At 46.4% G+C, this 27,781-nt stretch overlaps 1 protein-coding gene, 1 non-coding gene and 1 pseudogene across 7 annotated transcripts; 2 read left to right on the plus strand and 1 right to left on the minus strand.

Moving 5' to 3' along the window:
* On the minus strand, positions 289-26,377 carry ZNF333 (zinc finger protein 333). Of its 6 annotated transcripts, XM_018051168.1 has the most exons (12): positions 25,989-26,377; positions 20,182-20,225; positions 19,021-19,144; positions 17,955-18,056; positions 12,477-12,559; positions 11,214-11,321; positions 9,635-9,722; positions 4,793-4,881; positions 3,922-4,048; positions 3,429-3,524; positions 2,660-2,736; positions 289-1,560 (listed from the first exon to the last, which is right to left on the minus strand). In XM_018051168.1, the coding sequence occupies exons 2-12, from the start codon at positions 20,182-20,184 to the stop codon at positions 463-465; spliced, it is 1,995 nt and encodes a 664-aa protein (XP_017906657.1). In that variant the 5' UTR covers positions 20,185-20,225; positions 25,989-26,377; the 3' UTR covers positions 289-462. The 6 variants fall into 6 exon arrangements, with proteins under 6 accessions (XP_017906657.1, XP_017906658.1, XP_017906656.1 ...); XM_018051169.1 differs by lacking the exon at positions 20,182-20,225; XM_018051167.1 differs by lacking the exon at positions 25,989-26,377 and having other exon boundaries at positions 17,955-18,053; positions 20,182-20,548.
* LOC102185454 lies at positions 4,889-5,846 on the plus strand (annotated as a pseudogene).
* TRNAG-CCC lies at positions 21,683-21,755 on the plus strand. The gene has a single exon. It is a non-coding gene; the product is annotated as a tRNA-Gly (tRNA).

A 27,781-nucleotide genomic window follows, 5' to 3' on the forward strand; every position in this document is an offset into this window, starting at 1 on the left:
GAGTACTGGCGTGGGTTGCTGTTTCCTTCTCCAGGGGATCTTCCCAACCCAGGGACTGAACCCAGGTCTCCCGCATTGCAGGCAGACGCTTTACCGCCTGAGCCATCAGCGAAGCCCTAGCCCTAAAAGCAAATCTCCACAAATACTTAACATTCAACGACATAAAGATCACACACTCTGCTTGTGGTGTGTTACGTGTGTGTGCGCACGTGCTCAGTCATGTCTGAGTCTTTGTGACCCCAGGGACTGCGGCCCACCAGGATCCCTGGGATTTCCCAGCAAGAATACTGGAGTGGGTTGCCATTTCCTTCTCCAGGGGATCCTCCCAACCCAGGGATACACCCCTCCTCTCCTACACTGGCAGGCGATTCTTCACCACTGAGCCACCATATAGGATGTCGCTAAAGGAGTACTGTAAGAGATGATTATGTCCCCTGATGTTGAGTCTGTAGAGACAGGAAGTTAATCAGCAAGGGGCCCTTCCATGGGAAGAGACACAGGTAAAGGCAGGTCTCCAGTCCTGACGTTTTCTCCCCTGGCGTGAATCCTCTTGTGCACGCTGAGTGAAGAGCTGTGTCGGAAGGCTTTGTCACACTGAGTGCATTCGTAGGGTCTCCCTGTGGTGTGGGTTCTCACGTGGACGATGAGGTGCGAGGACTGGCCGAAGGCTCGCCCGCACTGCGGGCAGACGTAGGGCTTCTTGCCGGTGTGGGTCCTCGCGTGTTTCCTGAGGGAGGAGGGCTCCCCGAAGGCTCGCCCGCACTCCGGGCACGGGTAGGGCTTCTCCCCGGTGTGGATCCGCATGTGACTCTTGAGGGTGGAGAGCCGACTCAGGACCTGCCCGCAGGTGGCGCACTCGTACAGCTTCTCACCAGTGTGGATCCTCTTGTGCACGTTCAGGTTGGTGCTCGTGCGGAAGGGCTTGCCGCAGTGGTTGCACTGGTAGGGCTTCTCTCTGGTGTGGGTCCGCACGTGCGTCTTCAGCGACGAATGCTCCCGGAAGGTCTTCCCACAGTGGCAGCATTCGAAGGGCTTCTCTCCGGTGTGGGTCCTCATGTGGCTCCGCAGGGAGGATGGCTGGGTGAAAGCCTTCCCACAGTCCTTGCATGAGTAGGGCTTCTCGCCCATGTGGTTCCTCTGGTGCAGGATCAGGTTGAAGTTCCTCGTGAAGGTCTTCCCGCACTGGCTGCACTCGAAGGGCTTCTCGCCGCCGTGGGTCTTCAGGTGGCGCCGCAAGTTGGAGAAGTACTTGAAGGCCTGGCGGCACTCCTGACACTCGAAGCACTTCTCCGCCGTGTGCGTCTTCTCGTGACGGATGAGCTCAGAGCTGTACCTGAAGGATCTTGCACATTTGTCGCACGTGTAGGTTTTATCCCCGCTCGGGACTTTCTCAGGCACGATGAGGCGGGTGGTCCGGAGGAAGGATTTTCGGCTCTCTCGACCTTCAAATGGGTTTCCCTCAGTAGGAAATTCCGGGTACTGAAAAAGCGGTTTGATGCTGTCAAAGGGCTTCCCAAGCTCATCATATTTATAGAGGTTTTCTCCGACCTGAGGTGGCTCCTGTCAATTGAGGAAAATGGGAAGAACAGAGGCTTTACTTCAGTCACAGGTATTCTCCCACAAGCAAACTGTGTGTAGGAGAGAGGTGGTCCTATAGCTCAAACTTTTACGGCCTAGTGTATCTCTGCCATTGCTACCCTGAGTTCCTTCAAGAGGATACTCTGCCACAAAGAGCTACCATTTTCATTACCTTCATGGGACTTCTTAGAAAAAGATTTTTTTTTTAATTGTTAAAGGCTAAATTAAGTCTTGAATGTTCTACATCTATGTCAGATTTACAAAAATGGTAAACTTTGCACTGTTTACAACAGCCAAGACATGGAAGCAACCTAAATGTCCATCGATAGAGGGGTGGATAAAGAAGATAAAGTAATGGTCTACTATTCAGCCATTAAAACGAATGAAATAATGCCATTTGCAGCAACACAGATGGACCTAGAGATTGTCACATGGAGTGAAGTAAGTCAGAGAAGAACTATCCTATGACGTCCCTTATACAAGGAATCTAAAAAGAAATGATATAAATGACCTCACTTGCAAAACAGAAACAGACTCATAGACTTAACAGTGCAAACTTATGGCTGCTGGCTGGCAGGGGGGTGGGGGGGACATGAAGGGACAATTAGGGAGTTTGGGTTGGGATGGACATGTACACACTGCTATATCTAAAATGGATAACAACAAGGACCTGCTGTATAGCACAGGAAACTCTGCTCAGGGTTATGTGGCAGCCTGGATGGGAGGGAGTGTGGGAGAGAATGCAGACATGTCTCTGTATGGCTGAGTCCCTTCACTGTTCACCTGAAACTGAACATTCACCTGAAACACAGCACTGTTAATCAGCTATACCCCAATACAACATACAAACGTTTTAAAAACGGCTAGCTTTGGGGACTCTGTGAAGATACATCTTGATCTACATTTAGAGTTTTTTTCCCCCAATTCATGACATTCACAGACTCTCTCCCAACAAACTGCTTTCTCCTAGGTGAGTGCCACTTGCCTTGAATCTCTCTCTGAGCTTCTTGAGTTTCTAGCCTACAGCAATCCCAGGCTTTTCCTACTGCAGAGGACCAAGAATAATCCCTTTATGTCTTACCCTTTTCATGCCAATGGATGGAATTGCCGCCAAAATATCTTGATTAGGAATTGAGTCTTGGTATTGAAGGTGAGGACCTGGAATGAATTAAGGGGGAGGAAATATCAAGTGCACAGGGAAGGAAACTCTGGGATCAAAAGGACCAGTAAGCTAGCTACATGTAGATTTTTTTTAATATTGATCCTAAATATGTGAAGAAACTGAATAAGAGGAACATATCAGGACTTCCCTGGTCCAGTGGTTAAGAAACCACACTTCCAATGCAGGGGGTCAAGGTTCGATCTCTGGTTGGGGAACTAAGATCTCACATGCCACATGATGTAGCCAAAAAATAAAATTTTTTTTAAAAAAAGGAACATATTAAGGAGCAAAAAAAATTTTTAAGGTGTTTGGCTATGTGAAGAGTTAAGTAATCACAGAAATAAGGAGTGGAAATAGTAGATAATTTTCTAAGAAAAGATTCCATGAAGACTGAGCCTGATGTTGAGAGAAAGTATTATTTAAAAACAGAGTGGGGAGGAACTGGATGAAATATACACATGAAAGTGCTAAATGTAAAAAGGAGGTAGGATAATTTAGTCTATGCTCTATGAAGCCAGAGTAAAGTATTAGAGGTAAAAAGGCAAGGGAAAGAGGAACGAAAGTGAAATTTACTGAGGAAGCTCAACCCAACAGCCTTCCCCATCAAGGATACTGAAAGTGCTTCTAAATCTAACACACTCATCTTAGCGACCAGAGCTGGTGCTCCCCTCGCCTGCCTGGTGCTCACCTAAGTGGGCTCCTGGGAAGATCCCTCTCTCGGTGACGCACAGCTCTTCTCTTTGCTCCAAACGGGAAGACATCCTGGTTTTGCAGAGTTGATCACCTGCTCATGGGAAAAGATTCAGGGTGTGAGCAGACTGTGCCTGCCACGGAACAGGGGCTGATACTCTGAAGTCTTCAGGGTCATTGGAGATGGGAACAGCAAAAAGGGCATGCCTACATTCTGATGTAGGCTTCCTTCACAAAGAATCTAAAGTACAAGCTCCCTCAATGGATCCCGAAGAACAGTAGGACTCTCTAACGCCCGCAATCCAGGGCCTGGCTCAAGAAGGCACTTAAGAAGCCCAGGAAGGGCAGACAGGCCTTTCATTTCCATGAGGAAGCCACAAGACTATAACAAGCACCATGAGGGCAGGACCTGTCTGTCTCTTCACCTCTGAATTCTGGGAACCCACAGTGGCTGCAAGAATGTGTGCATGAAGCAGCAAGGCTGGCCTTACCCACAGAGGCCACGTTCCTGTAGTTCTCCAGCATCACATCTCTGTAGAGGCTTTTCTGGGAAGAGTCTAGAAACAGCCATTCTTCCGGTGTGAACAGCACGGCCACATCTGCGAAGGTGACTGGCTCCTAAAATGCACATCCAGGGGCTCAGCCAGAGGCCAGCTCCCCCTCAGGACTTGAGAGGACAGTGAGGAGTTTGCAGGCCTGGGGAAGGGAGACTCCTGTGCACAGGATGTTCAGATATGGTTCTAAGGTCCCTCAGCTCAGGCCTCAGAACTGGAACTTTTCTCCATCTATTCTTCCCTCCAAAAATGAAAGCATCCCGAAGTGTGGCAGCCAAGGACCTCAACTTCATGACAGGACTTAGCTATTAACAACTAGCCAGGACTTCCCCGGTGGCATCTGCCTGCCAATGCAGGAGACACAGGTTCGATTCCTGATCCAGGAAGATCCCACATGCCACAGGGTGACTAAGCCCACGTACCACAACTACTGAACTCAAGTGCCACAACTACTGAAGCCCTTGCACCCAGAGCCCATGCGCCACAAGAAGAGACGCCACTGCAATGAGAAGCCCGTGCACTGCAACGAACAGTGGCCCTTGCTCGCTGCAGCTAGAGAAAGCCTGAGCGCAGCTACAATGACCCAGTGCAGCCAGAAGAAAATAAATGATTTAAAATAAAACAACTACTAGCCTGGAAATCCTTGCCCCTAACCCCAGGGTCCAGCAAGTGAGGTCACTGCTCACCCACCACTAGAGGCCCAGTGCCTGGAAGCCTGGACACCAGCCCTGTGGGGTTGAGAAGCTCCCAGACAGGGGGAGGGGACAAGGAGGCAAAGCAGGAAGAAGAGCAAGGAGTTCTTGCTTACCTGTGGACAGGTGGTCAGTCCCCCAGGAGTCATGGCTTCTTCTTCTGTGCTCCGCTTCTGGAGCCAGGCAGGGCCCTGAGCGGACAGAGCTGCAGGAGAATAGGAGAGCCATGAGGGTCTCAGCAGCAGGGCTGAGGCTGCACACCTTGACTGTGAGTGACCACAGGTGTACACACTCCCTTGGACAAACACACACACACACACACACACATACTGCACACTGAGACGTGCATGCACATATGCTTGCACACACCCACAGCTACTTGGGCACGTGGGCACACTCACTCACACCAGTACACACACATGCATACACTACGTGCAGAGACACATACACAAGAGATGCACCACACATACACAAGCACACACACAAACACACAGAAATATACAAAAACACACACAGCTCTTTCGTCTCAGCAGCCAGTATGCCATCCAGACTAAGGAAGACACGAAAACTTAGGGGCCACATGAGCCACGGCCACATCATGGGAAACACCCAGGAAGCTGAGCTAACACTGCTGGCCTGTTTCACCACAGGATCAACTTGAACGAATATCATGCAGGAGACTTTGGGAAAGTCAGTACAAGGCATTACCACTTAAAGAGGAACTAGAGCCTCTGTCCAACTGTCAAACTTGATAAACAGTTAACCTTGGTCAGTGAGAAGATCCAGATAAGAGCTGTTGAGAACAAGACTGAAGCTGTCCCTATCACTGATGTGATGTGATCAGAAAGATCTGGGGAACAAAAAGCTCCCAAAGCAGCCTGTCATCATGAAGGCCAAATTCTACAGAAGAGTTGAGAAGAAGACTAAGGGTGTGGGAAGGGCTTGCAGAGAAGGTAATGGCAACCCACTTCAGTATTCTTGCCTGGGAAATCCCAGGGACAGAGGAGCCTGGCAGGCTACAGTCCATGAGGGCAAGAGGGGTTGGACACGACTTAGCAACTGAACAGCACCACACCAGCTTGAAGCCACATGGTGGGAAATTCATTAAATGGCATCAAGTACTTCCGCATGGAACTCTGTTCAATGTTATGTGGCAGCACGGATGGGAGGGGAGTTTGGAGGAGAATGGATACATGTATACATACAGCTGAGTCCTATATATATATGACTCAGCTTCACTGTTCACCTGAAACTATCATTAACTGTCTATACCCCAATAAAAACTAAAACGTTTTTATTTTTAACATTAACAAGTGCTTTAAAAAAAAAAGAAAAGAAACACACACACATTTCCTCCATTCCAAATCTCTGGAGCCACAGTCTTGATTCACCAACAGACTCTGAGGTTTCTACAGTGCTCCTTTCTCCCTCTTGACTCAGCCCTGGGTCAGTTGTTCCTCCCTGATTGCAGGGCCCCTTCCTCTGCCCTGACTCTGTAGGGTTGGTACCACCCAGGACTTACCACAAGCCAAGCACAGAGAAACCACCACTTCCCTGGGAGCCTGCCTGAGAAGGAAGTGTCCTTCCTTTTCTGTCTTCAGATTGATAACATTCCTCCCCCACACCAGGCTCCTCACTCTGGCCTGTTACAGAAGAGAAGTGATGCCCCGCCATCCCATCTCTCTATACCCCCACTTCCTCTCTCAGTGGGACATTTCCCTCGGTCATTAAATCTGAACCATGTCCAATCCTGATCCCATGTTATTAGTTTCCCAGGGCAGCTATTAAAAAAATAATAATAATACCACAATTGGGTGGCTTAAAACAACAGAATTGTATTCTCTCAGAGTTCTGGCAGCCAGAAGTCCAGGATCAAGCCATCAGCGGAGCCACACTCCCTCTGAAACTCCAGCTGAGTCATTCCTTGCCTTTTCTTGGCTTATGGTTGTTGTTGTGATTCAGTCCTTAAGTCGTATCTGACTCTTTGCAACCCCATGGACTGCAGCACACCAAGTTCCCCTGTCCTTCACTACCTCCCGGAGTTTGCTCAGATTCATGTCCATTGAGTCGGTGATGCCATCCAACCATCTCATCCTCTGTCATCCCCTTCTCCTCCTGCCCTCAATCTTTCCCAGCATCAGGGTCTTTTCCAGTGAGTCAGCTCTTCACATCAGGTGGCCAAAGTATTGGAGCATCAGCTTCAGCATCAGTCCTTCCAATGAATATTCAAGACTGATTTCCTTTAGGGTTGACTGGTTTGATCTCCGTGCAGTTGAAGGGACTCTCAAGAGTCTCCTCCAGCACAATTCAAAAGCATCAATTCTTTGGCACTCAACTTTCTTTATGGTCCAACTCTCACATCCATACATGACTACTGGAAAAACTTTGGCTTCTGATGATGAAGGTCAATCCTGGGCTTGTAACTGCGTCCCTCAAATCGCTGCCTCTGTTGTCATATGACCTTCGCCCCCACGTGTCCCTGTCTTCACAAGGCATCTTCCCCTTCTTAAAATGGCACAATTCATATGGGATTAGGGTCCACTGTCATGACCTCATCTTAACCTGATGTCATCTGCGAAGACCCTATTTCCAAACAAGGTCACGTTCACAGGTACCAAGGGTTAGAACTTCAATATAGATAGTCTGGTGGGAGGGGGGCTCACAATACAGCTCTAATACTCCACCTTTCCCTCTGGCTACTGTTTTATCTCTTTGTTCCCCATCATGGGCAATCTCTGTATTCATTCCCTCACCTTGTATTCAGTTCCAAAACACTACCATTCAACAACCAGCACCTCACTAGGGTCCCCTGTGACCTCCATCTACAGGGAGGATCTAGTAGAAATGTTCAGTTATCCAATCCCTCTATCTTAAAACCCACCGCCCCAGGCTTCGGAGGGCTTCCTTGGTGGCTCAGTTGGTAAAGAATATGCCTGCAATGCGGGAGACCTGGGTCAGGAAGATCTCCCTAGAGAAGAGAATGGCAACCCACTCTAGTATTCTTGCCTGAAAAATCCCATGGACAGAGGAGCCTGGCAGGCTACACTCCTTGGGGTCACAAAGAGTCGGACATGAATGAGTAACTAAACACTTCCACTTTGCTGGGCTTCGGCACCCACCCCCCAGCCTCCTCCTCCACTCCTGTTCAAGTTCTGGCCCCGTCACTTGCTGGTGTCCCATAGGGATGCCAGCATGCTTCTCCTGCATTGGCAGGTGGGTTCTTTAATGTTGAGCCACCAGGGAAGCCCCCAGTCCCCCTCCCATAAGTGCCCCCAATTTTCTGGTAAATGAATGTGTACATGACCCACCAAACTATCTCAACTTGACCTCCTGAATACATTTTACATAGTTCCATGCTTCCCTCCTGTGCAGACAAAAGTTAACATAGCCCTCCTGACTGCTCTCCTTAGCAAGGCCAGCTGGCAAGGCTGGCCCTTAGCTGGCCACACAGCATGTGGGATCTTAGTTCCCCAACCAGGGATTGAACCCATGCCCCCTCCATTGGAAGCATGGGGTCTCAACCACTTGATCGCCAGGGAAGTCCCAGAACTTGGATTTCGAGACAGCTCCCTTGACCCTAACTGATAAGAGGGGCTCACTCTGCTTAAACTGTCTGTTCAAACAATGCGGTCCATGTTGGATGGCTGCTTTCTTTCCAGAAGCCTGGAGTTTAGGTATGTGCTGGGCAGATGGTGCCTACATGACCAGCCACCAGGGAAAACCCTGGGCTCTGAGTCTATAATGAACCTCCCTGTAAATTTCACTGTGCACGTGTTGTCACAGCTTGCTGCTGAAGGAATGAAGCATGTCCTGTGTGACTCCACTGGGAGAGGACTCCGAAAGCTTGTGCCTGGGTTCCTCCAGGCATCACCCCAAAAGCCTTTTCCCTTGGCTGGTTTTGCTTTGCATTCCTTTTCTGGACGAAATCAGAGCCATGAGTACAACTGTAAGCTGAGTTTGGGGTGTGGCTTTAGGGACCCCTGACACGCCTACTCCATACACATTCCCCAGTCAGACTGCGAGCCCCCAGTGGGAGGGTGTCAGGGGTTTGTCTGCAATTGCTTCCCAGTGCCCTTCTCACCACAAGATGACAGTCTAGAGCGCTTCCAGGGTACTTTAAGAGCCAAGAGTACTCCAAGTACTCCATGAGTACTTTATAGCACAGATGGCCAAAAAGCACTTGAAAAGATGCTCAACATCGCTAGTCATTAGAGACGGACAGATCAAAACTGCAGTGAAGTATCACCTCGCCCCTGCCAGAATGGCCATCATCGAAAAATCTACAAACAAGAAATGCTGGAGAAGGTGTGGGGAAAAGGGGACCCTCCTTCACGGTTGGTGGGAACGCAAATTGGTACAGTCACTATGGAGAACAGTATGGAGGTGCCTTAAGAAACTAAAAATAGAACTACCATATGACTCAGCAGTCCCTCTCCTGGACATATACATGCAGAAAATCATAACTGAAAAAGATACATGCACTCCAGTGTTCACTGCAGCACTATTTACAACAGCCAGGATACCGAACCAACCTAAATGTCCACTGAGAGAGAAATGGACAAAGAAGACATGGTACATATATACGATGGAATACTGTATGTGCTACATCTTCAGTTGTGTCCAACTTTTGCGACTCCACAGCCTGTGGCATGCCAGGCTCCTCTGTCCATGGGATTCTCCAGGCAAGAATACTGGAGTGGGTCGCCATGCCCTCCTCCAGGGGATCGTCCCGACCCAGGGATCAAACCCACATCTCTTTTGTCTCCTGCACTGGCAGGCAGGCTCTTTACCACGAGCACCACCTGAGGAGCCCACAAAACATAAGATGACGTTATATATTCTCTCCCTAAGACAACGACTGCAGTCAGAAGGAAGGAAGCTGGATCCAAGTTCCCAGACACAACAGAACACATCACAGCAGGGCCCTCAGGCTGTAATCCCACCGGGCGCTCACTCACCAGCACCCCCAGCCCTCCACAGTCTGGGGAGGCCCAGCGCAGGCGCCGGCGCGGCCACCCTCTGCATCTGCACAGCCACCTTCAGCCCCTGGACAGAGTGACAGGCACAGATTATAGAGTCACAGCGTGGGTGGGATCCGCTCACACCTGCTCACCCAGACTGAACTGGTGTGACTGGCCCTGCTTTGGGAAACATGCTAAGAGGAGGGACAAGGCTCATTCACCATGTCCAGGTTTACAACTCCTCAACACAAAGCTACTCAGTGTCATGGAATTTCAAGTCCAAGACGGGACAGAGAGAGGGGGCCTGGGTAAGGAAGGGCTCATATAAGCAGCCTCTGGGAGGGGGGCATATCCTGGGGCACAGAGGAGCAGTGGATGGCCGGTAGACTGAGGAGTGAGGCAGGAGGCATGGGTGGAGCCCTGCAAATGAGAGGGTGTTAGTAAACTATTCCCAAGGGGACAATCCCTGCTGTGGGAGAAGGGACGGGAACCCTCCTACACCAACGGCCACTCCCTCAGGAAAGGTGTTTAAACCAACTTGTGTATTTTTTTTTTTAATTTCTATTTACGTTTGGCTGTGCTGGGTCTTCATTGCTGCGCCTGGGCTTTCTCTAGTTCTGGTGTGCAGCACTCTCTAGTTGTGGGGAGGGGATCCTCACTACAGTGGCTTCTCTTTTTGCAGAAAACAGGCTCAATAGCTGTGGCTCTTAGGCTCTAGAGCTCGGGCTCAGTAGTTGTGGTGCACGGTCTTAGTGGCCCCGTGGCACATGGAATCTTCCTGGACCACGGATCGAACCCGTGTGCCCTGCATTGGCAGGTGGATTCTTAAACCACTGGACCACCAGGAAAGCCCCTGACTTGCTTACTACAGGATGTCTCTGGCCTCCATGCCCAGCAGGAGGCTGGGTCCAGGAGAACTAACAGTGGCTCTGGGCAAGGTGCTGGCACTAGGGCCAGGAGGAGCAGGCAGAGGCAGGTTTATATTTTGGAGGAAAAGATGGCAGGACTTGGTGGAGGATGGGAAGCTAATGTGGCTGGTCCCTCAGGGCCGGTGATGGGTGGGAGACAGGGGAGAATAGGCCCCTTCTCCTCAGGGCAGGGCTCCAAGCACACCTTAAAGTGTCCTTCTCTGTAACTCTCTCCACCTCAGAACCAAAACACAAGGCCCCAAGCCCAGAGCATGGTTACCACCCTGGACACTCTCCACACAGCCCTTGGGTCACAGGACCTGCTCATTCCTGCAGGTTTCCGGCCGTGGAAAGGATGGAAGGACTGAAGAAGGAAATCTGGACCCAGAGAGGCAAGACCTGGACCCTGGGTGCAACCCCCTCCCCTAGGACTGCCCTGGGCCTGACACCACACTGGGGATAATTACACTCAATGCAGAAACACCAAGGCCTGGTCAGTAGTTCTCACCAGGAGCTAAGCCTGGGCCTCCAGCATGTTCCCCATTTCCAATCTAGTTGGTCTTCCATTCCTCCCTCCCTCCTGCCTCCCCACTTACAGACATATCCTGAACCGTGGGCCTTCTTGGCAGGGGCTGGGGCCCTCCTAGCAGACCACCTCCCAGACTTACTGCATATTCAGAAGACTGCTGGAGAGCTGACCAGTCCTCTGGAGCCGGAGGCATCACCTCCTCTTCCATCTCAGACTTGATCTCTATCTTCAGGTCCAGCTCTGGCCCCTGGGAAAAGGAATGGAGGGTGCTAAGCAGGAAGAGGTGGTATGGAGGCCATCCTCACCGTAAGAGACCCAAAGTTTGGGGGTAGTGCCATCAGAATTTGGGGTCCGTGGGACTTCCCTGGTGGTCCAGTGGCTAAGACTCTGCACTCCCAATGCAGTAGGCCTGGATTCTATCCCTGGTCAGGGAACTAGATCCCACTTGTCACAACTAAAGTGTTAATTGCTCAGTCATGTCTGACTCTTTGCGACCCCACGGACTGTACTCGCCAGGTTCCTCTACCCATGATTCTCTAGGCAAGAATACTGGAGTAGGGTGCCATTCTCTGCTCCAAGGGGATCTTCCCGACCCAGGGATTGAACCTAGGTCAGTCCCACATTGCAGGCAGATTCTTTACTGTCTGAGCCACCAGGGAAGCGCATGTTGCAACTAAGACCCAGCCAAATTAATTAATTAAGAAAAGAATTTGGGCAACGTGGGTCTGGCAGTTTCAGACCTGGCAACTCCCCTACTTCACTGTGGGCACCAGCCAACGAGGGTCTCTGAGGACCAATTGCACCAAGGACTTGGACGCACACACCTGACCCTTTTCTGGTTTTGGGGGACCCGTGGCTGGAGGGTAGACCACCAACCCTCAGAGGCACTGTGAGATATTTTACTAGAAAGGTTTTTGCTTTGTTCCGGGCAGCACTGCACAGCTTGTGAGATCTTTGTTCACCAACCAGGGATTAAACTTGAGACCCTGGCAGTAAAACTGCAGAGTCCTAACCACTAGACTGCCAGGGGAGTCCCTAAAAAGGCTTTTACAGAAAAGTTGGGAGCACTTCGTTCTGAATATGAACACTGTTCTGTGTTTTCCTAGGTTCTGTATCTGCCTACCTGGCATCTGTCAATCACAGGGCCACAGTCAGTTATCCACATCTCCCGTGACCCACAGCCCACACTCTGAACCAGCTCCTTTATGCAGTTCTCACACACCCAGCCAATATTCCCTCCACCCTAAATCACCCAAGACGGGCGCTCCCTCCAGATACTTCATGTCCTGGAGGAAACACCTTGGCTCAAGTGTCTGCCTGGCCCTGGTGTGCACATCCAACTCAGCTACTCCTCACCTTCTCCTATGACAGGGAATGAAGAATCGTCCCCCATGAATCTTACCATTTGGAAATCATAGGATGAGTTTTCCTCTGAAATATCCTGCAGAGGAGTAGGCTCTTTGGGTGTAAATTGAGATTCCCAGTCTAAAATGAATGGGGAAAAAAAAAAAAAACTACCTTATTTCAGAAAGAAGTCATGGTATGAAACTGACACACACCTTTTTTTTTTTTTAATATTGACCCTAAACTTGGGACAATACTGAAAGGTAGAAGGTATCAGTGAGCAAGCTTGTGTTGAGCTGTGTGCTCAGTCATGTCCAACTCTTTGTGACCCCATGGACTGTAGCCCGCCAAGCTTCCCTGTCCATGGGATTCTTCAGGCAAGAATACTGGAGGGGGTTGCCATTTCCTCCTCCAGGGGACCTTCCCGATCCTGGGGATAGTCTCTTGTGTCTCCTGCATTGGCAGGTGGATTCTTTACTGCTGCAGTGAGCAAAGGGAGATTCTAAAGAGTAGGGCTGTGCGTAGAGCTGGGCAGTGACGGGATGAGGTGGAAACCAGAGGCTTTTCCTGGTAAAAGAATTCATGGAGACTTTTTTAATATTTATTTATTTTTGGCTGTGCTGGGTCTTCACTGTGGCCCGTGGGATCTTCACTGCAGCATGCAGGATCTTTCGCTGCCGTGCGTGCACCTCTCTAGTTGTGGTCCACAGGCACATGGGCTCTGCAGCTCAAGGGCTCTCCAGTTGTGGCACTGGGGCTTAGTTGCCCCTCGCTATGTGGGATCTCAGTTCCCTGACCATGTATGGAGCCCATGTCCCATACACTGGAACGTGGATTCTTAACCACTGGACTACCAAGGAAGTCCCCACCATGGAGATTTAGACTGATATTGCCAGAAAGTGTGTTATCAGAGAAACAAGATGTAATCAAACAAGAAGTATATATAGAAATGTTCAATATAAAGATGAACCTGGTATACCCCAATACAAAATAAAAAGTTTGAAGAAGAAAAAGATATTTTTTTTAAAAAGACAAACTTGTGACTTCCCTGGTGGTCCATTGGTTAAGGCTCCACAATCCCAATGCAGGGGACCTGGGTTCAATCCCAGGTCAGAGAACTAAGATCCCATATGCCACTGCAAGTAAAGACCCTTTGTGCTGCAACTAAGACCTGCCACCATAATAAATAAATAAATAAATATTTTCAAATTTAAAAAAAGAACTAAACAAAAAGTGTGTGTATGACATGCAGAAATCAGAATCCTCACCCACCACTGGGGGAAAGGTAAATTAGTGTCCTTAATCTCAAAAGAGGGCAACAAAGGATCAGAGGTTGGATGGCATCACCAAAACAATAGACATGGACTTAGGCAAACTCAGGAATATCGTGAATGACAGGGAAGCCTGGCGTGCTACAGTCCATTGGGTCACAAAGAGTTGGACATGACTTGGCGACTGAACAAGAACAACAAATCTCAAAAGCAGTTTGACTGAATTGAAGCTGTGATCAAAAATCTCCCAAGAAACAAAAGCCCATGACCAGATGGTTTCACAGGAGAATTCTATCAAACATTTAGAGATGAGATAATGCTTGTCCTTCTAGAACTCTTTCAAAAAACTGCAGAGGAAGGAACATTTCCAAACTCATTCTACGAGGCGACCATCACTCTGATACCAAAACCAGACAAAAACAACACACAAAAAAAGAAAACTACAGGCCAATGTCACCGATGAACATAGATGCAAAAACCCTCAACAAAATTTTAGCAAACGGAATTCAGCAACACATCATAAAGACAAACTTGTGACTTCCCTGGTCAAGTTGGGTTTATTCCAGGAATGCAAGGATTCTTCAATATACACAAATCAATCAATGTGATATACCATATTAACAAATTGAAAGATAAAACCATATTATCATCTCAATAGATGCAAAAAAAGCCTTTGACAAAATTCAGCACCAGTTTATGATTAAAACTCTTCAAAAAATGGGCATAGAAGGAACTTACCTCAACATAGTAAAGGTCATATATGATAAGCCTACAGCAAACATTATTCTCAATGGTGAAAAACTGAAAGCATTCCCCCTAAGATCAGGAACAAGAAAAGGGTGTCCACTTTCATCACTATTATTCAACACAGTTCTGGAAGTCCTAGCTACAGCAATCAGAAAAGAAAAAGAAATGAGGAATCCAGATCAGAAAAGAAGAAGTAAAGCTCTCACTGTTTGCAGATGACATGATACTGTACATGGAAAACCCTAAAGATAGTGTCAGAAAATTACTAGAGCTAGTCAGTGAATTTAGCAAAGTTGGAAGATATAAAATCAATATACAGAAATCACTTGCATTTCTATATACTAACAATGAAAAATCAGAAAGAGAAATTAAGGAATCAATCTCATTCACCATTGCAACAAAAAGAATTTAAAATCTAGGAATAAACTTACCTAAGGAAACAAAAGAACTGTACAAAGAAAATTATAAGACACTAATGAAAGAAATCAAAGACAACATAAACAGATGGAGAGATAGTCTATGTTCCTGGGTAGGAAGAATCAATATTGTAAAAATGACTAGACTACCACATGCAATCTACAGATTCAATGTGATCCCTATCAAACTACCAATGGCCTTTTTCACAGAACTAGAACAAAAAAATTTCACAATTCATATGGAAACACAAAAGACCCCAAGCAGCCAAAGCAGTCTTGAGAAAGAAGAATGGAGCTGGAGAAATCAACCTTCCTGGCTTCAGATTATACTACAAAGCTACAGTCATCAAGACAGTATGGTATTGGCACAAAAACAGAAATATAGACCAATGGAACAAGATGGAAAGCCCAGAAATAAACCCACTTATGGGTACCTTATTTTTGACAAAGGAGGCAAGAATATACAATGGGGAAAAGACAGACTCTTCAATAAATGGTTCTCGGAAAACTGGACAGCTACATGTAAAAGAATGAAATTAGAACACTTCCTAACACTATACACAAAGATTAAACTCAAAATGGACTAAAGACCTAAGTAAGACCAGAAATTATAAAACTCTTAGAGGAAAACATAGACAGAACACTCTCTGACATAAAGCAAGATCTTCTATGACCCACCTCCGAGAGTAACGGAAATAAAAACAAGAGTAAACAAGTGGGACTTGATTAAACGTAAAAGCTTTTGCACAGCAAAGGAAACTATAAGCAAGGTGAAAAGACAACCCTCAGAATGGGGAAAATAATAGCAAATGGAAGAACTGACAAAGAGTTAATTTCCAAAATATATAAGCAGCTCATACAACTCAATGCCAGAAAAACAAACAATCCAATCAAAAAGTGGGAAAAAGACCTAAACAGACATTTCTCCGAAGAAGACATACAGATGGCTAACAAACACATGAAAAGATGCTCAACACTGCTCATTATTAGAGAAATGCAAACCAAACCACAATGAGATATCACCTCACACCAGGCAGAATGGCCATCAAAAAGTCTACAAACAATAAATGCTGGAGAGGGGGTAGAGAAAAGGGAACACCCTTGCACTGTTGGTGGGAATGTAAATTGATACAGACACTATGAAAGACAATATGGAGAGTCCTTAAAAACTAAGAATAAAACCACCATATGACACAGTAATCCCACTCCTAGGCATATACCCTGAGGAAACCAAAATCGAAAAAGACACATGCATCCCACTGTTTGTTGCAGCACTATTTACAATAGCTAGAACATAAAGCAACCTAGATGCCCATTGACAGATGAACGGATAAAGAAATTGTGGTACATATACACAATGGAATATTAGCCATAAAAAGGAACTCATTTGAGTCAGTTCTGATGAGGTGGATGGACCTAGAATCTATTATACAGAGTGAAGTAGGTCAGAAAGAGAAAGAGAAATATCGTATTCTAACGCACATATACAGAATCTAGAAAAACAGTACTGAAGAATTTATTTACAGGGCAGCAATGGAGAAACAGACATAGAGAACAGACTTATGGAGATGGGGAGAGGGGAGGAGAGGGTGAGATGCATGGAAAGAGTAACATGGAAACTTACACTACCACCTGTAAAATAGATAGCCAACAGGAATTTGCTGTATGGCTCAGGAGACTCAAACAGGGGCTCTGCATCAACCTGGAGCGATGGGTTGGGGAGGGAGACGGGAGGGAGGTTCAAAAGGGAGGGGATATACGTATACCTACGGCTGATTCATGTTGAGGTTTGACAGAAAACAGCAAAATTCTGTAAAGCAATTATCCTTCAATAAAAAAATAAATTAAAAAGAAAAAAAAAGTTTTAAAAACGATTTGGCAGTTCTTCAGAAAGTTTAACAAAATGACCCAGCAATTCCACACCTAAGTGGAATTCTCACACTCAAGGGAAACGAAAACACATCCACAAAACTTCTTGCTCACAAATGTTCAGAGTAGCACTACTCACAATCACCAAAAGTGAAAACAAACCTCCACCACCTGATGAATGGATCAACAGAATGTGGTCCTTCCACAAGGAGGACTGCCATTTGGCCTTAAAAAGCAATGAAGCCTCTCATGCTATGACATGAAGGAGCCTCAAAAAACACAATGCTGCGTGAAAGACAGATACGGATGTATGAGTCCATCTGTGTGAAATGTCCAGGACAGGCAAATCCACAGAGACAGAAGGTGGATTAGCAGTTGCTGGGGGCTGCGGGAGGAGGGATGGGAAGTGACCGCTAATCAGTACAGGGTTTCTTTTTGAGGTGATGGAAGTGTTCCAGAGCTGGATAGTGGTGATGGTTGCACAACTTTGTGAATATACTAAAAACCTGTGAACTGTACACTTTAAAAGGGTGAAGTTTACAGTGTGTGAATATCTCAATTTTAAAAAAAAAAGACAAGTTGATTTGCAGGGCAGGAATAGAGACACAGACATAGAGAACAGACTTGTGTACACAGCGGGGGAAGGAGAGGGTGGGACGAATTGAGAGAGGAGCACTGAAACATATACATCACGTATGCAAAACAGATAGCAAGTGGGAAGCTGCTGTGTAACACACGGAGCTCAACCAGTGCTCTGACAACCTAGAGTGGTAGCATGGGGTCGGGGGGGTGGGAGGGAGCTTCAAGAGAGAGCGGATGTGTGTCTACTTGTGGCTGATTTGCATTGTGGAATAGCAGAAGCCAACACAACACTAAAGCAATTATCCTCCGATTTTAAAAACAGTATACACTTAAAAAAAAAAAAAACCTTAAAAAATAGAAATTGAAACAGATCTTTTTTTCAACTCTTTTATTTATTTTTAATTGGAGGATAACGGCTTTACAACGTTGTGCTGGTTTTTGCCATACATCAACATGAATCTGAAACCAACAATTAGAGGAGAGTTAGAAAGCGAAAAAAGGAAGAGTTAGAGGAACTCACCCCAAACAGTCTTATTTCCCCTCAGAATAAAGAATCTTACAAATACTCTCAAACTGACACTTCCCAGCAGCACCCACCCCTCAACCCCAGTCTGGGTGGGTCACGACACCCTATGCCCCCGGGGAACTTACCCACACCCGTGGCATACAGAACACCGTGCTCTGCTGCTTTCAGCTCTTCTCTTGGCTCCACCTGGGAGACGAGACTGGCTTTGCATGGTGGAGTCCCTGCTGCTGGAGAAGGACATATGGGCCAAGGGAGGAAGGGCTTGCAGAGGAAAATAAATGCTTCCCCAGCCTGCCCACTCTCCACCTGGGCCTTAGCTCCTGAAGCCAAGCAAGTAGGCGGGGACCTAAGCAATCACATTCAATTTTTTTTTTTTAATGAATTCAATGAGGTTCCTTTACAAGGGCCCAAACCACAAACACTCTCCTCTCCGCCCTTCCGAACTGAGGTTCTCTAAGTTCCAAGGCCAAACTCAAGGAGACCTATGCAGGTCCTGACCCCATGGAGAAAGTATTAGTCGCTCAGTCATGTCCAACTCGTTGCAACCGCTATGAACTGTAGCCCGCTAGTATCCTCTGTAGTTCCTCTGTCCATGGAATTCTCCAGGCAAGAATACTTGAGTGGGTAGCCATTCCCTCCTCCAGAGGATCTTCCTGACCCAGTGACTGACCCTGAGTCTCCCGCAATGCAGGCAGATTTTTTACCATCTGAGCTCCAGGGAAGCCCTAACTATAGAGAGAATGAAGTCCACTCGGTGCATGCAGCTGTTATCCTGTGAAAGCCCATGAATGACGAACCTTATGAAATCCACATCGCATCACTGTGGCCATATGGCAGGCACTTAAAGGGCATTTGCAGGGCTTCCCCGCCTACCAATGCAGGGGACGTGGTGGGTTCAGTGTCCGGTCCAGGAAGACCGCTCATGCTGTGGGGCCACTAACCCCATGCACCACAACTACTGAGCCAGTGCTCTGGAGCCAGGGAGCCACAACTACTGAAGCCTGCGCGTCCCAGAGCTTGTACTCCACAATAAGAGAAGTCGCTGCAGTGAGAAACCCACGCACCACAACCAGAGTAGGTCCCCCTCGCCCCAAGTAAAGAAAGACCTAGCACAGCCATAAATAATAAATAATTTTTAAAAACAAAAAGAGCCTCTGCATACAGGAAGAACCAGAGTAGCGAAAGCCTTACCCCTGGCCGCCGGGGTCCTGCAGTTGTCCTGCAGCACGTGTCTGCACAGGTTCCTCCCAGCATCGTCCAGCAACGTCCACTCCTGGATCAGCTCCATCGCCACATCCTCTAAGGTGACTGATTCCTAAGGCAGCGCATGTATTGTGGCTCAGCAAGGACCACCCCCACCATTCTACAGAATGAGGGTTTATCCCTTGGGGAAGGCAGACCCAGTGCGAGAATATTCAGTGTTCTCTGCAAAGCTGGGCTCAGCAAACCTGGCCTGCCTCCTGTTTGTCTAAATAAAGTTTTATTGGCACATGGCCACGCCCATCTGTTCATCTCTGTGGTTGTCACTGTGCTACTAGGGCAAAACTGAAGAGTTGCTGGGACAGAGCTCATATGGCGTACCCAACCAAAAATAATTACTTTCTTTTAACATTTGGACAAATCTGAAAGTATAAGCGTTGGCTCTCTGCTGCTGCACTATCCAGCGATGACAGAGCCTGTTCTTCTCAGCTTTACTGAGGTTTTCCTGAACTCCTTATTCAAGGCATCAGAAGTTTGAGCTTGCTCTTTTCATTTTCATGAAGTCCCTAGGATGAGTCATTGTTTTATCCCTGTTAAAACCGGACTTCCATTGCATCTGGGAAACGTGATGGCCTTTTAATCTCGGAATTCTCTAGAACAGCACTGACTGGTAAAGCTCTCTGTCATGAATGGAATGTTCTATGCCTGCACTTTCCAAAAAAAGGCAGCCACCAGCACGTGTGGCTCCTGAGCACTTGAGAAATGTGGTTTGGTAACTGAGAAGCTAAGGTTTAAATTTTGTTGGATTTTAATTAACCTTAATTTTTAGAGCCATGTGTGTTTTCGGTAGGTCTCACAAGCGATGGCAGGGATGGCCATGGAGGAGTTCTGTGGCTGCCGGCTCAATCTGAGCCCCCTCACTGCCATTAGACTCCAGAATTAGGTACCAAACCCCAGGATTGCTTTGGGAACCCTCCATCCAAGCCAGTTCCCTCTGGAACTGCAGGTCATGCACTGAAAGAGGCTAAAACATCCCGGGGATGGGGCTAAAGATGCTCCACACTTCCCTCCCCTTAACGAGAGAGCAGACAGGGCCCCCAGTACAAGATTATCCCACCCCCACAACTATCCAGACTCAATCTTCCCCCTCACCATGATACCAGCGCCAGGGTATAAAGTTTCAGTGTGTGTCCTTCCTGCAATAAGAAACATGGAGGTAAGAGGAGAAACGAGAGGAAGCAGAACACCAAGCAGGGGTTTGGCCCGGGTGATTAATTCCCTTTCTGTGGACCACGAGCAGGGCGCCAAGCCAAACAGCCAAATTACTCAGAAATTTACTTCAATACGCAACATATTGGGCCCCTCATCATCTTTCACACCACAGGCCCTGACCATTTCTACTGACTCCTCTCACGTAATAAAAGGACCACCTCTCCTCTTTGTTGTTGTTGTGCGGTCACTAAGTTGTGTCCGACTCTTTGCAGCACCATGGACTGTAGCCCACCAGGCTGCTCTTGTCCATGCGATTTCCCAAGCAAGAATACTGGAGTGCGTTACCATTTCCTTTGAACTTGAGTCTCCTGCATTAGCAGGCAGATTCTTTACCACTGAGCCACCTGGGAAGCTCCCTTAAAACACCTCAAGGGACTCCCCTGACAGTCTGGTAATTAAGACTTCGCCTTTCAATGCAGGGGGTTCGAGTTCTATCCCTGGTCAGGCAGCTAAGATCCCACACGCCTCATGGCCAAGAAACCAAAACAAAACAGAAACATCATTTTAACAGATTAAATGATTATAAAAAGTCCACATCAACAACAACAAAAGAATTTTTTTTAACAAAAAAACCTCTAACACCTTCTTCTTTTCCTCCACTACCCTTATCAAGTTGGGATTTTTATATGTATTTGTTTAGGTGAGTTTGCCTCTCTCTCCAACAATAACGTAAATCCTCCAAGTACAGAACTGTGTCCTTAAAATTAAAAGACGCTTGCTCCTTGAAAGAAAAGCTGTTACAAACCTAGACAGTGACCTAAAAAGCACAGAAATCACTTTGCTGACAAAGGTCCGTGCAGTCAAAGCTACAGTTTTTCCAGTAGTCATGTACAGATGTGAGAGTGGGACCATAAAGAAGGCTGAGTGCCAAAGAATGGATGCTTTTGAGCTGTGGTGTTGTAGAAGACTCTTGAGAATCCCTTGGACAGCAGAGAGATCAAACCAGTCAATCCTAAAAAAATTCAACTCTGAATAATCATTCGAAGGACTGATACTGAAGCTGATGCTCTAATACTTTGGCCACCTGATGTGAAGAGCTGAGTCACTGGAAAAGACCCTGATCCTGGGGAAGATTGAGGGCAGGAGGAGAAGGGGGTGACAGAGAATGAGATGATGCATGGCATCACTGACTCAATGGACATGAGTTTGAACTAACTCCGGGATATGGTGAAGGACAGGGACGCCTGGGGTGCTGCAGTGCACGGGGTCACAAAGAGTCGGTCACAACTTAGTGACTAAACAACAACAACCAGTTTCTTCAGGACTCCAAATCCTGCCACCAGCACAGCACTTGATGCGTACTTTACATATTAGAGGTTGGCAAACTTTTTCTATAGATGGCTAGATAGTAAATAGCTTAGGATTTGTGGGCCACAGGACTTCCCTGGTGGTCCAGTGGCTAAGACTCTGCACTCCCAATGCAGGGGGCCCAGGTTTGATCCCTGGACAGGGAACTATATCCTACATGCCACAACTAAGAGTTCACATGGTGGGCTTCCCTGGGGGCTCATGGTAAAGAATACACCTGCCAATGCAGGAGACACGGGTTCGATCCATGATCAGGGAAGATCCCACTTGGCTCACAGCAACTAAGCCTGTGCACCACAGCTACTGAGCCTATGCTCTGGAGCCTGGGAACTGCAACTACTAAGCCCACGTGCTACAACTCTGAAGCTCACATGCCTAGAGCCTGTGCTCCGCAACAAGAGAAGCCACCACAATGAGAAGCCCGTGCACCACAACTAGAGAATAGCCCCTACTTGCCACAACTAGAGGAAAGTCTGTGCAGCAACAAAGACCCAGCACAGTTAAAAATAATAAATAAATAATGAAATTAGGAAATTGAGGAAAAAAAGTCTGTGAGCCACATGTATGGCAACTATTTAATTGTGACTGTAGCACAGAAACAGCCATAGGGAGCATGTAAACATATGTGTTCCAGTGAGTGAATGAGTGAGTCACTCAGTCGTGTCCAATTCTTTGTGACCCCATGGACTGTAGCTTGCCAGGCTCCTCTGTCCATGGAATTCTCCAGGCAAGAATATTGTGTTTTATCGTGTTCAAATGAAACTTTATTAATAGAAACTAGCACTGGAGCAGTTTTGGCCCACAGGTCACAGTTTGCCAACCCCTACTCTGTATCATGGGCTTCCCTGGTGGTTCAGATGGTAAAGAATCTGCCTGCAATGCGGGAGACCCGGGTTCAAAACCTGAGTTGGCAAGATCCCCTGGAGAAGGGAATGGCAACCCACTCCAGTATTCTTGCCTGAAGAATTCCATGGACAGAGGAGCCTGGCGGGCCCCAGTCCATGGGGTCACAAACAGTCAGACACGACTGAGCGACTAACTTATACACTTACTCTATATCATGTGGTAGAGAGAAAACATCAAACACCAAATACTCTAATTCTACCTCCTACACATCTTAAACATGCCAGCTTTTCCAATTTCACCATCATCACCAAACCCCAACTTTTTCAGCTCCAAAATCATCTGAGTTCTGAACTTACAAAAGCTTCTATACATGTGGACTCTGCATTTATTCTTATCCATCCTAAACTCCATGCTGAATCCAGAAGCTAGTGTTTTGTTTAAATCATCAACAAAATCATATTACTCCGTATTTAAAACTCTGATTCAATGGCTTCCAAATGGCCTTAGAACAAGGTCCAAAGCTTACCATCATCTTCCATGCCCTCCCTCCTCTCCACTCAACACTTTCACTCCACACTTGGCTTTCTGTCTTAACTTTCTCCATCTTTTCTCAGCTCCTGGAACACACCAGGCTTAGTACTGCCTGAGAGATTATGCTTCTGTGGTTCTTTCAAATCTCCTCCCTACTCTGATTCCACAGCCTCTTTGTCTAGCTATATACAACGCATCTTTCAGGTTCAAACGTTTGTCCATTTTAAGATACTTTTCCTGACTTTCTTAAGTTCTCCTGATTTGTGTTTTCTATTGGTTTGGCCAAAAAGTTCAAATGGAATTTTGTGTAACATCTTACGGGTGTGTCAACTACAACTGGCACTTGTCAAGGGCATCAGCCATCTGCCTCTCCTGGGACTGTATCCTGTGATGCTGCTGGGGCTGCCACTGACTTTTGACATGCCCTGAAGAGAGTTCAGGGTGGAGAATACATGAGGTAATATGCCTCAGGAAAACTGGTGGGACAGGTCTTCAGATAGATATTTTTAGGAACTGGTTTTATGAACCCAATCTTTTCATCTCCTCATATCTAGTAAAGCACTAACTCCCTTCATGGTGACATCAGCGCCTCATGACTAGCAGAAAACTTTCTGTAAAGTAAGTACCTGGTTGCACTGAACTCTCCCTTCACCAAAATCTTATATATTGACCTTCCTCCCCTACCTCTTGGGAACAGTTTCTCAGAACTATCTGAGGTGCTATCTCCTGGGCTGCAGTCCTCAATTTTCCCCCAAATAAAACAACACACAACTCTCAAGTTGTGCAATTTTTCACATTATGCAATATTTTTAAGTCGCCACACACATCACCCTTATTGTTAATTTAAAATCTCCGCAGGGGCAAGTGCTAAATCTATTTGGGTCACATTGTTTCCCCTGTTCAGGGTCCAGTTCATCAGCCCCCCTCCAATGAAAATGTGCCCAAAAAATCAACTCAAGAATAAATCAGTATAGCTAAATTAAAAAGGCACGTGCCTACATACACACACACACAAACCCACCACCACCACCACCACCACAAAAATAAAAATAATTTTAAATGCCTGATACAAAATCACACCACCAAATTTCAGGTATCTTTAAGAAACATTGATTCTTTCTAAAAAGACACAGTGGGACATGAATTCTCTGAAAAGAAATACCTCACTCATTAAATCAAAATCTGACATTTAATTTTCCTCCAGAATTAATTTCTTCCTCATTTCTTATTAGAAGTGAGTCTTAAATGCAAATCAAAACCACAATGAGGTACCATCTCATGCAGGTCAGAACGACTGCCATCTACAAACAGAAGTCTACAAATAATAAATGCTGGAGAGGGTGTGGAGAAAAACAGAACCCTGTTACACTGTTGGTGGGAATGCAAACTAGTACAGCCAGTATGGAGAACAGTGTGGATTCTCTAAAAAACTGAAAATAGAACTGCCATACAACCCAGCAACCCCACTGCTGGGCACACACACCAAGGAAACTAGAATTGAAAGAGACACGTGTACTCCAATGTTCATCGCAGCACTGTTTACAATAGCCAGGACATGGAAGCAACCTAGATGTCCATCAGCAGATGAATGGATAAGAAAGCTGTGGTACATATACAAAATGGATTATCCATTTAAAAAACGCACTTGAGTCAGTTCTAATGAGGTGGATGAAACTGGAGCCTATTATACAGAGTGAAGTAAGTCAGAAAGAAAAACACCAATACAGTATATTAAAACATATATATGGAATTTAGAAAGATGGTAACGATGATCCTATGTGTAAGACATCAAAAGAGACATGGACATAAAGAACAGACTTTAGGACTTTGTGGGAGAAGACGAGGGTGGGATGATTTGAGAGAATGGCATTGAAACATATATATTACCATATGTGAAACAGATGACCAGTCCAAGTTCAATGCATGAAACAGGGCACTCAAAACTGGTGCACTGGGACAACCCAGAGGGATGGAATGGGGAGGGAAGTGGGGGGGGGGGTGGTTTGGGACAGGGGACACGTGTACACCTGTGGCTGATTCATGTCAATGTAGGGCAGTATTGTAAAGTGATTAGCCTCCATTTAAAATAAATTAATTTAAAAAAAGAAGTGAGTCTTAACCTATTATTTAAAAAAGACATTCAATTTACTGCCAACTCAACTTCAGTTCACAGTACTAACAAACCTTATGTTCTTTTTCCTGGCATCGCAAGTTTTGAAGCCTTCTGCTGATTTACAGGCTGGAGCCAACTTGAAAAGAACTAAATAACCTTACTTTTCATTGATGTTAGTAAGATTTGTGACATAAGTGAAAATTGCTTTTATTAAGACTCGCTTCCTTTGCAGTAAGTAAAACTGCTACAAAGTAAAAGTCACAAATTTAAAGCGCTTTTGAAGGAAAGAAAGGAAAGAAGGAAGGAGAAAGAAAACCAAAGGGAAAGGAAAATTAACAGGTCCTAAGCTAAAGAACTGCAAATTGTCAGTCGCAAAAAAAAAAAAAAAAATCATCTAATTCATCCTTCGATAGAAAGTATATTCCATTTTTCAAATCCACATGCCAAGTCACTCAAACGAATTTGCACAGGTAGACTCAGCCCTAAATTTCCTTGGGCAGAGCTGGATAATCTGAAACGCAATATGCAACAAAACGTGATTTATTAATAAAAAAATTCTCCTGCATAAAAGAGATACAGTAGGCCTACAAATCCGGAAGGACAAGTGAATGCTGGAGCCAGCTGGTGCACCACTCCTTCGCTGCGGGACCTGGACTATACTTCGTGATTTCCCGCGCAATAAGTGGATGACAGTCCTGTCTCCCCAAACAAGGAGTACCTGAGCGCGACAGACGGGAGAGGGGAAGCTCAGCTGCACAGCCAAGCTATGCGGTAGCCGCCCCAGCCCCAGGCGGACCGCGGGGAGGAAGTCCCTTGGCCAGCTAGTCCGTTCTAGACTCTGAGACCCCTCCCCGCTCCCGCCGAGCATTCCCGAGGGGATGGGCCGCACCTGCAGACTGGCCGGAGACACTCCCACCGCAAGGCGCCGCGCGGTCCAGCACAGCCACCTCCGTCCGCGGCCGCAGTGCACTTCCGCTTCCGGTGTCAGGGCCCCCAGCAGCGGAAGTGGCCGAGGCACTGGCTCTCAGGGCCAAAGGAGCTGCGGACTGTGGCGGGGAGCTTAACTCCTCTTTTATGACCTTGGAGGAGAAATTCTAGTTTCTTTCCCCCGGTTGGGGGCAAGGTTAAGCTCTGGGGTGGGGTCTGACCGGACCTAGAGGGTGGAGTTAGGGGCGGGGCGTATGCCACATGGTCCGGGCTAATTGTTATTGTTGTTTGTTCAGTTGCTAAGTCGTGTCCGACTCTGTGACCCCATGGACTGCAGCGTGCCAGGCTTCTCTGTCCTTCACTGTTTTCCAGAGTTTGCACAAATCCATGTCCCAGTCGGTGATGCTATCTAACCATTTCATCCTCTGCCGGCCCTCCTGCTTCTTTTGCCCTCAGTCTTTTCCAGCATCGGGGTCTTTTTCCAGTGAGTCGGCTCTTCGCATCCGGTGGCCAAAGTATTGACGTTTCAGCAACAGTCCTTCCAATGACTATTCTGGGATGAGCTTAAGCCTGTGGAGTGGGGATTGGGGCGGGACCTAGGCTTGGTGGGTGGGGCGGCGCTTCGCTGGCACTTTGGGATGCTCAGTGTTTGACTTTCCTCTCCCCCTTCCTTCCGCCCCCCTCCCCTCGCCTGCCCCGCCCTGCCTTTCTCCTTTGTGTTTGGTTTGGTTTGGGGGTTTGGAGGGTTTTGTTTTCTTTTTGGCTTTCTTAGAAGAGAATAGAGTTTTTTAGAGCGGGAGAGGATGTAAGAAGGGAGAGCCGATCTTTTTCGCTGAATAGTAGCCAGTTGTTTGGAAGTGGGTTTTTTTATGTTTTGATGCTTTATACACAGGAATGATATATTTACAAACTAGTAAGTTGCAACATTAGCCTGTAAAATCAAAAACATTTCTTAATAGGTCTCAAAGGGAAAGGGAACTTTATAATGACACGCTTTCACATTAACCACTATGACAAATCATAAGAAACTTAACACCATGTTCAAAGTAAGATATACAGAACAAGCATTTTGAAGTCAGCTATTGTGTTTAACACAGTTAATATTATGTGTACACGTCTCATTATTTCCTCCAAGATTATCAACCAATGAAGAAAATATTCCTTTGATGCAGAAGCACAAACAGATATTTGTTTTTTAGTTGAGCAAGTTTTATTAAGTCTCATCACTAGAATTTGGTATCTAAATGAAACATATATTTGCCTTTTTTTCCCTCCACATTACAAAAGAAAAACAGACTGAAAAAAACCCAAACTATGTATTACAATCACTTAATACCTGTTTTGAATTGTATCATTTCTTCCAAAGCAATTTTGGCTTACTAGCAAAAATCATTTATTGGTTTTTTTAACTTTTTTATTGATCTGTAACATACATGTAGAAAATTGCTTTGCAGTGTAACTACAGAAACATACAGGAATATACAGAAATCGACATAGCTCAAAGAATTTTCACAAAGTGAACACACTCAGAATGTTCCCTCATGTCTGTTTCATTTACTGTCTTCTTCCTCAAAGGAAAATCACTATCCTGATTTCTACTACTATAGGTTGGTTTTGTCTATTTTATTATTTTATATAAATAAACACACTGTATAAATTCTTTTTTCTTTGATTTCTTTGGCTCAACATCATATTTGTAAACTTTGTTCATGTTATTGCACGTTGAATAAATAATTCCATACAGTGCAATGTGGT

This window comes from Capra hircus, chromosome 7 (genome assembly GCF_001704415.2).
Source record: "Capra hircus breed San Clemente chromosome 7, ASM170441v1, whole genome shotgun sequence".
In the NCBI taxonomy this organism is placed as follows: Eukaryota; Metazoa; Chordata; class Mammalia; order Artiodactyla; family Bovidae; genus Capra; species Capra hircus.

What these genes read in the sequence shown, in the direction of transcription:
- ZNF333 (XM_013965071.2), bottom strand. Translation starts at nt 20,241, where the DNA reads ATGTTTCTTATTGCAGGAAGGACACACACTGAAACTTTATACCCTGGC. An exon ending in CAGGAACGTGGCCTCTGTGG is followed by an intron (nt 3,525 to 3,921) that starts GTAAGGCCAGCC and finishes TCCCATGAGCAG; the next exon opens with GTGATCAACTCTGCAAAACC. An exon ending in CTTCCCAGGAGCCCACTTAG is followed by an intron (nt 2,737 to 3,428) that starts GTGAGCACCAGG and finishes AATTCATTCCAG; the next exon opens with GTCCTCACCTTCAATACCAA.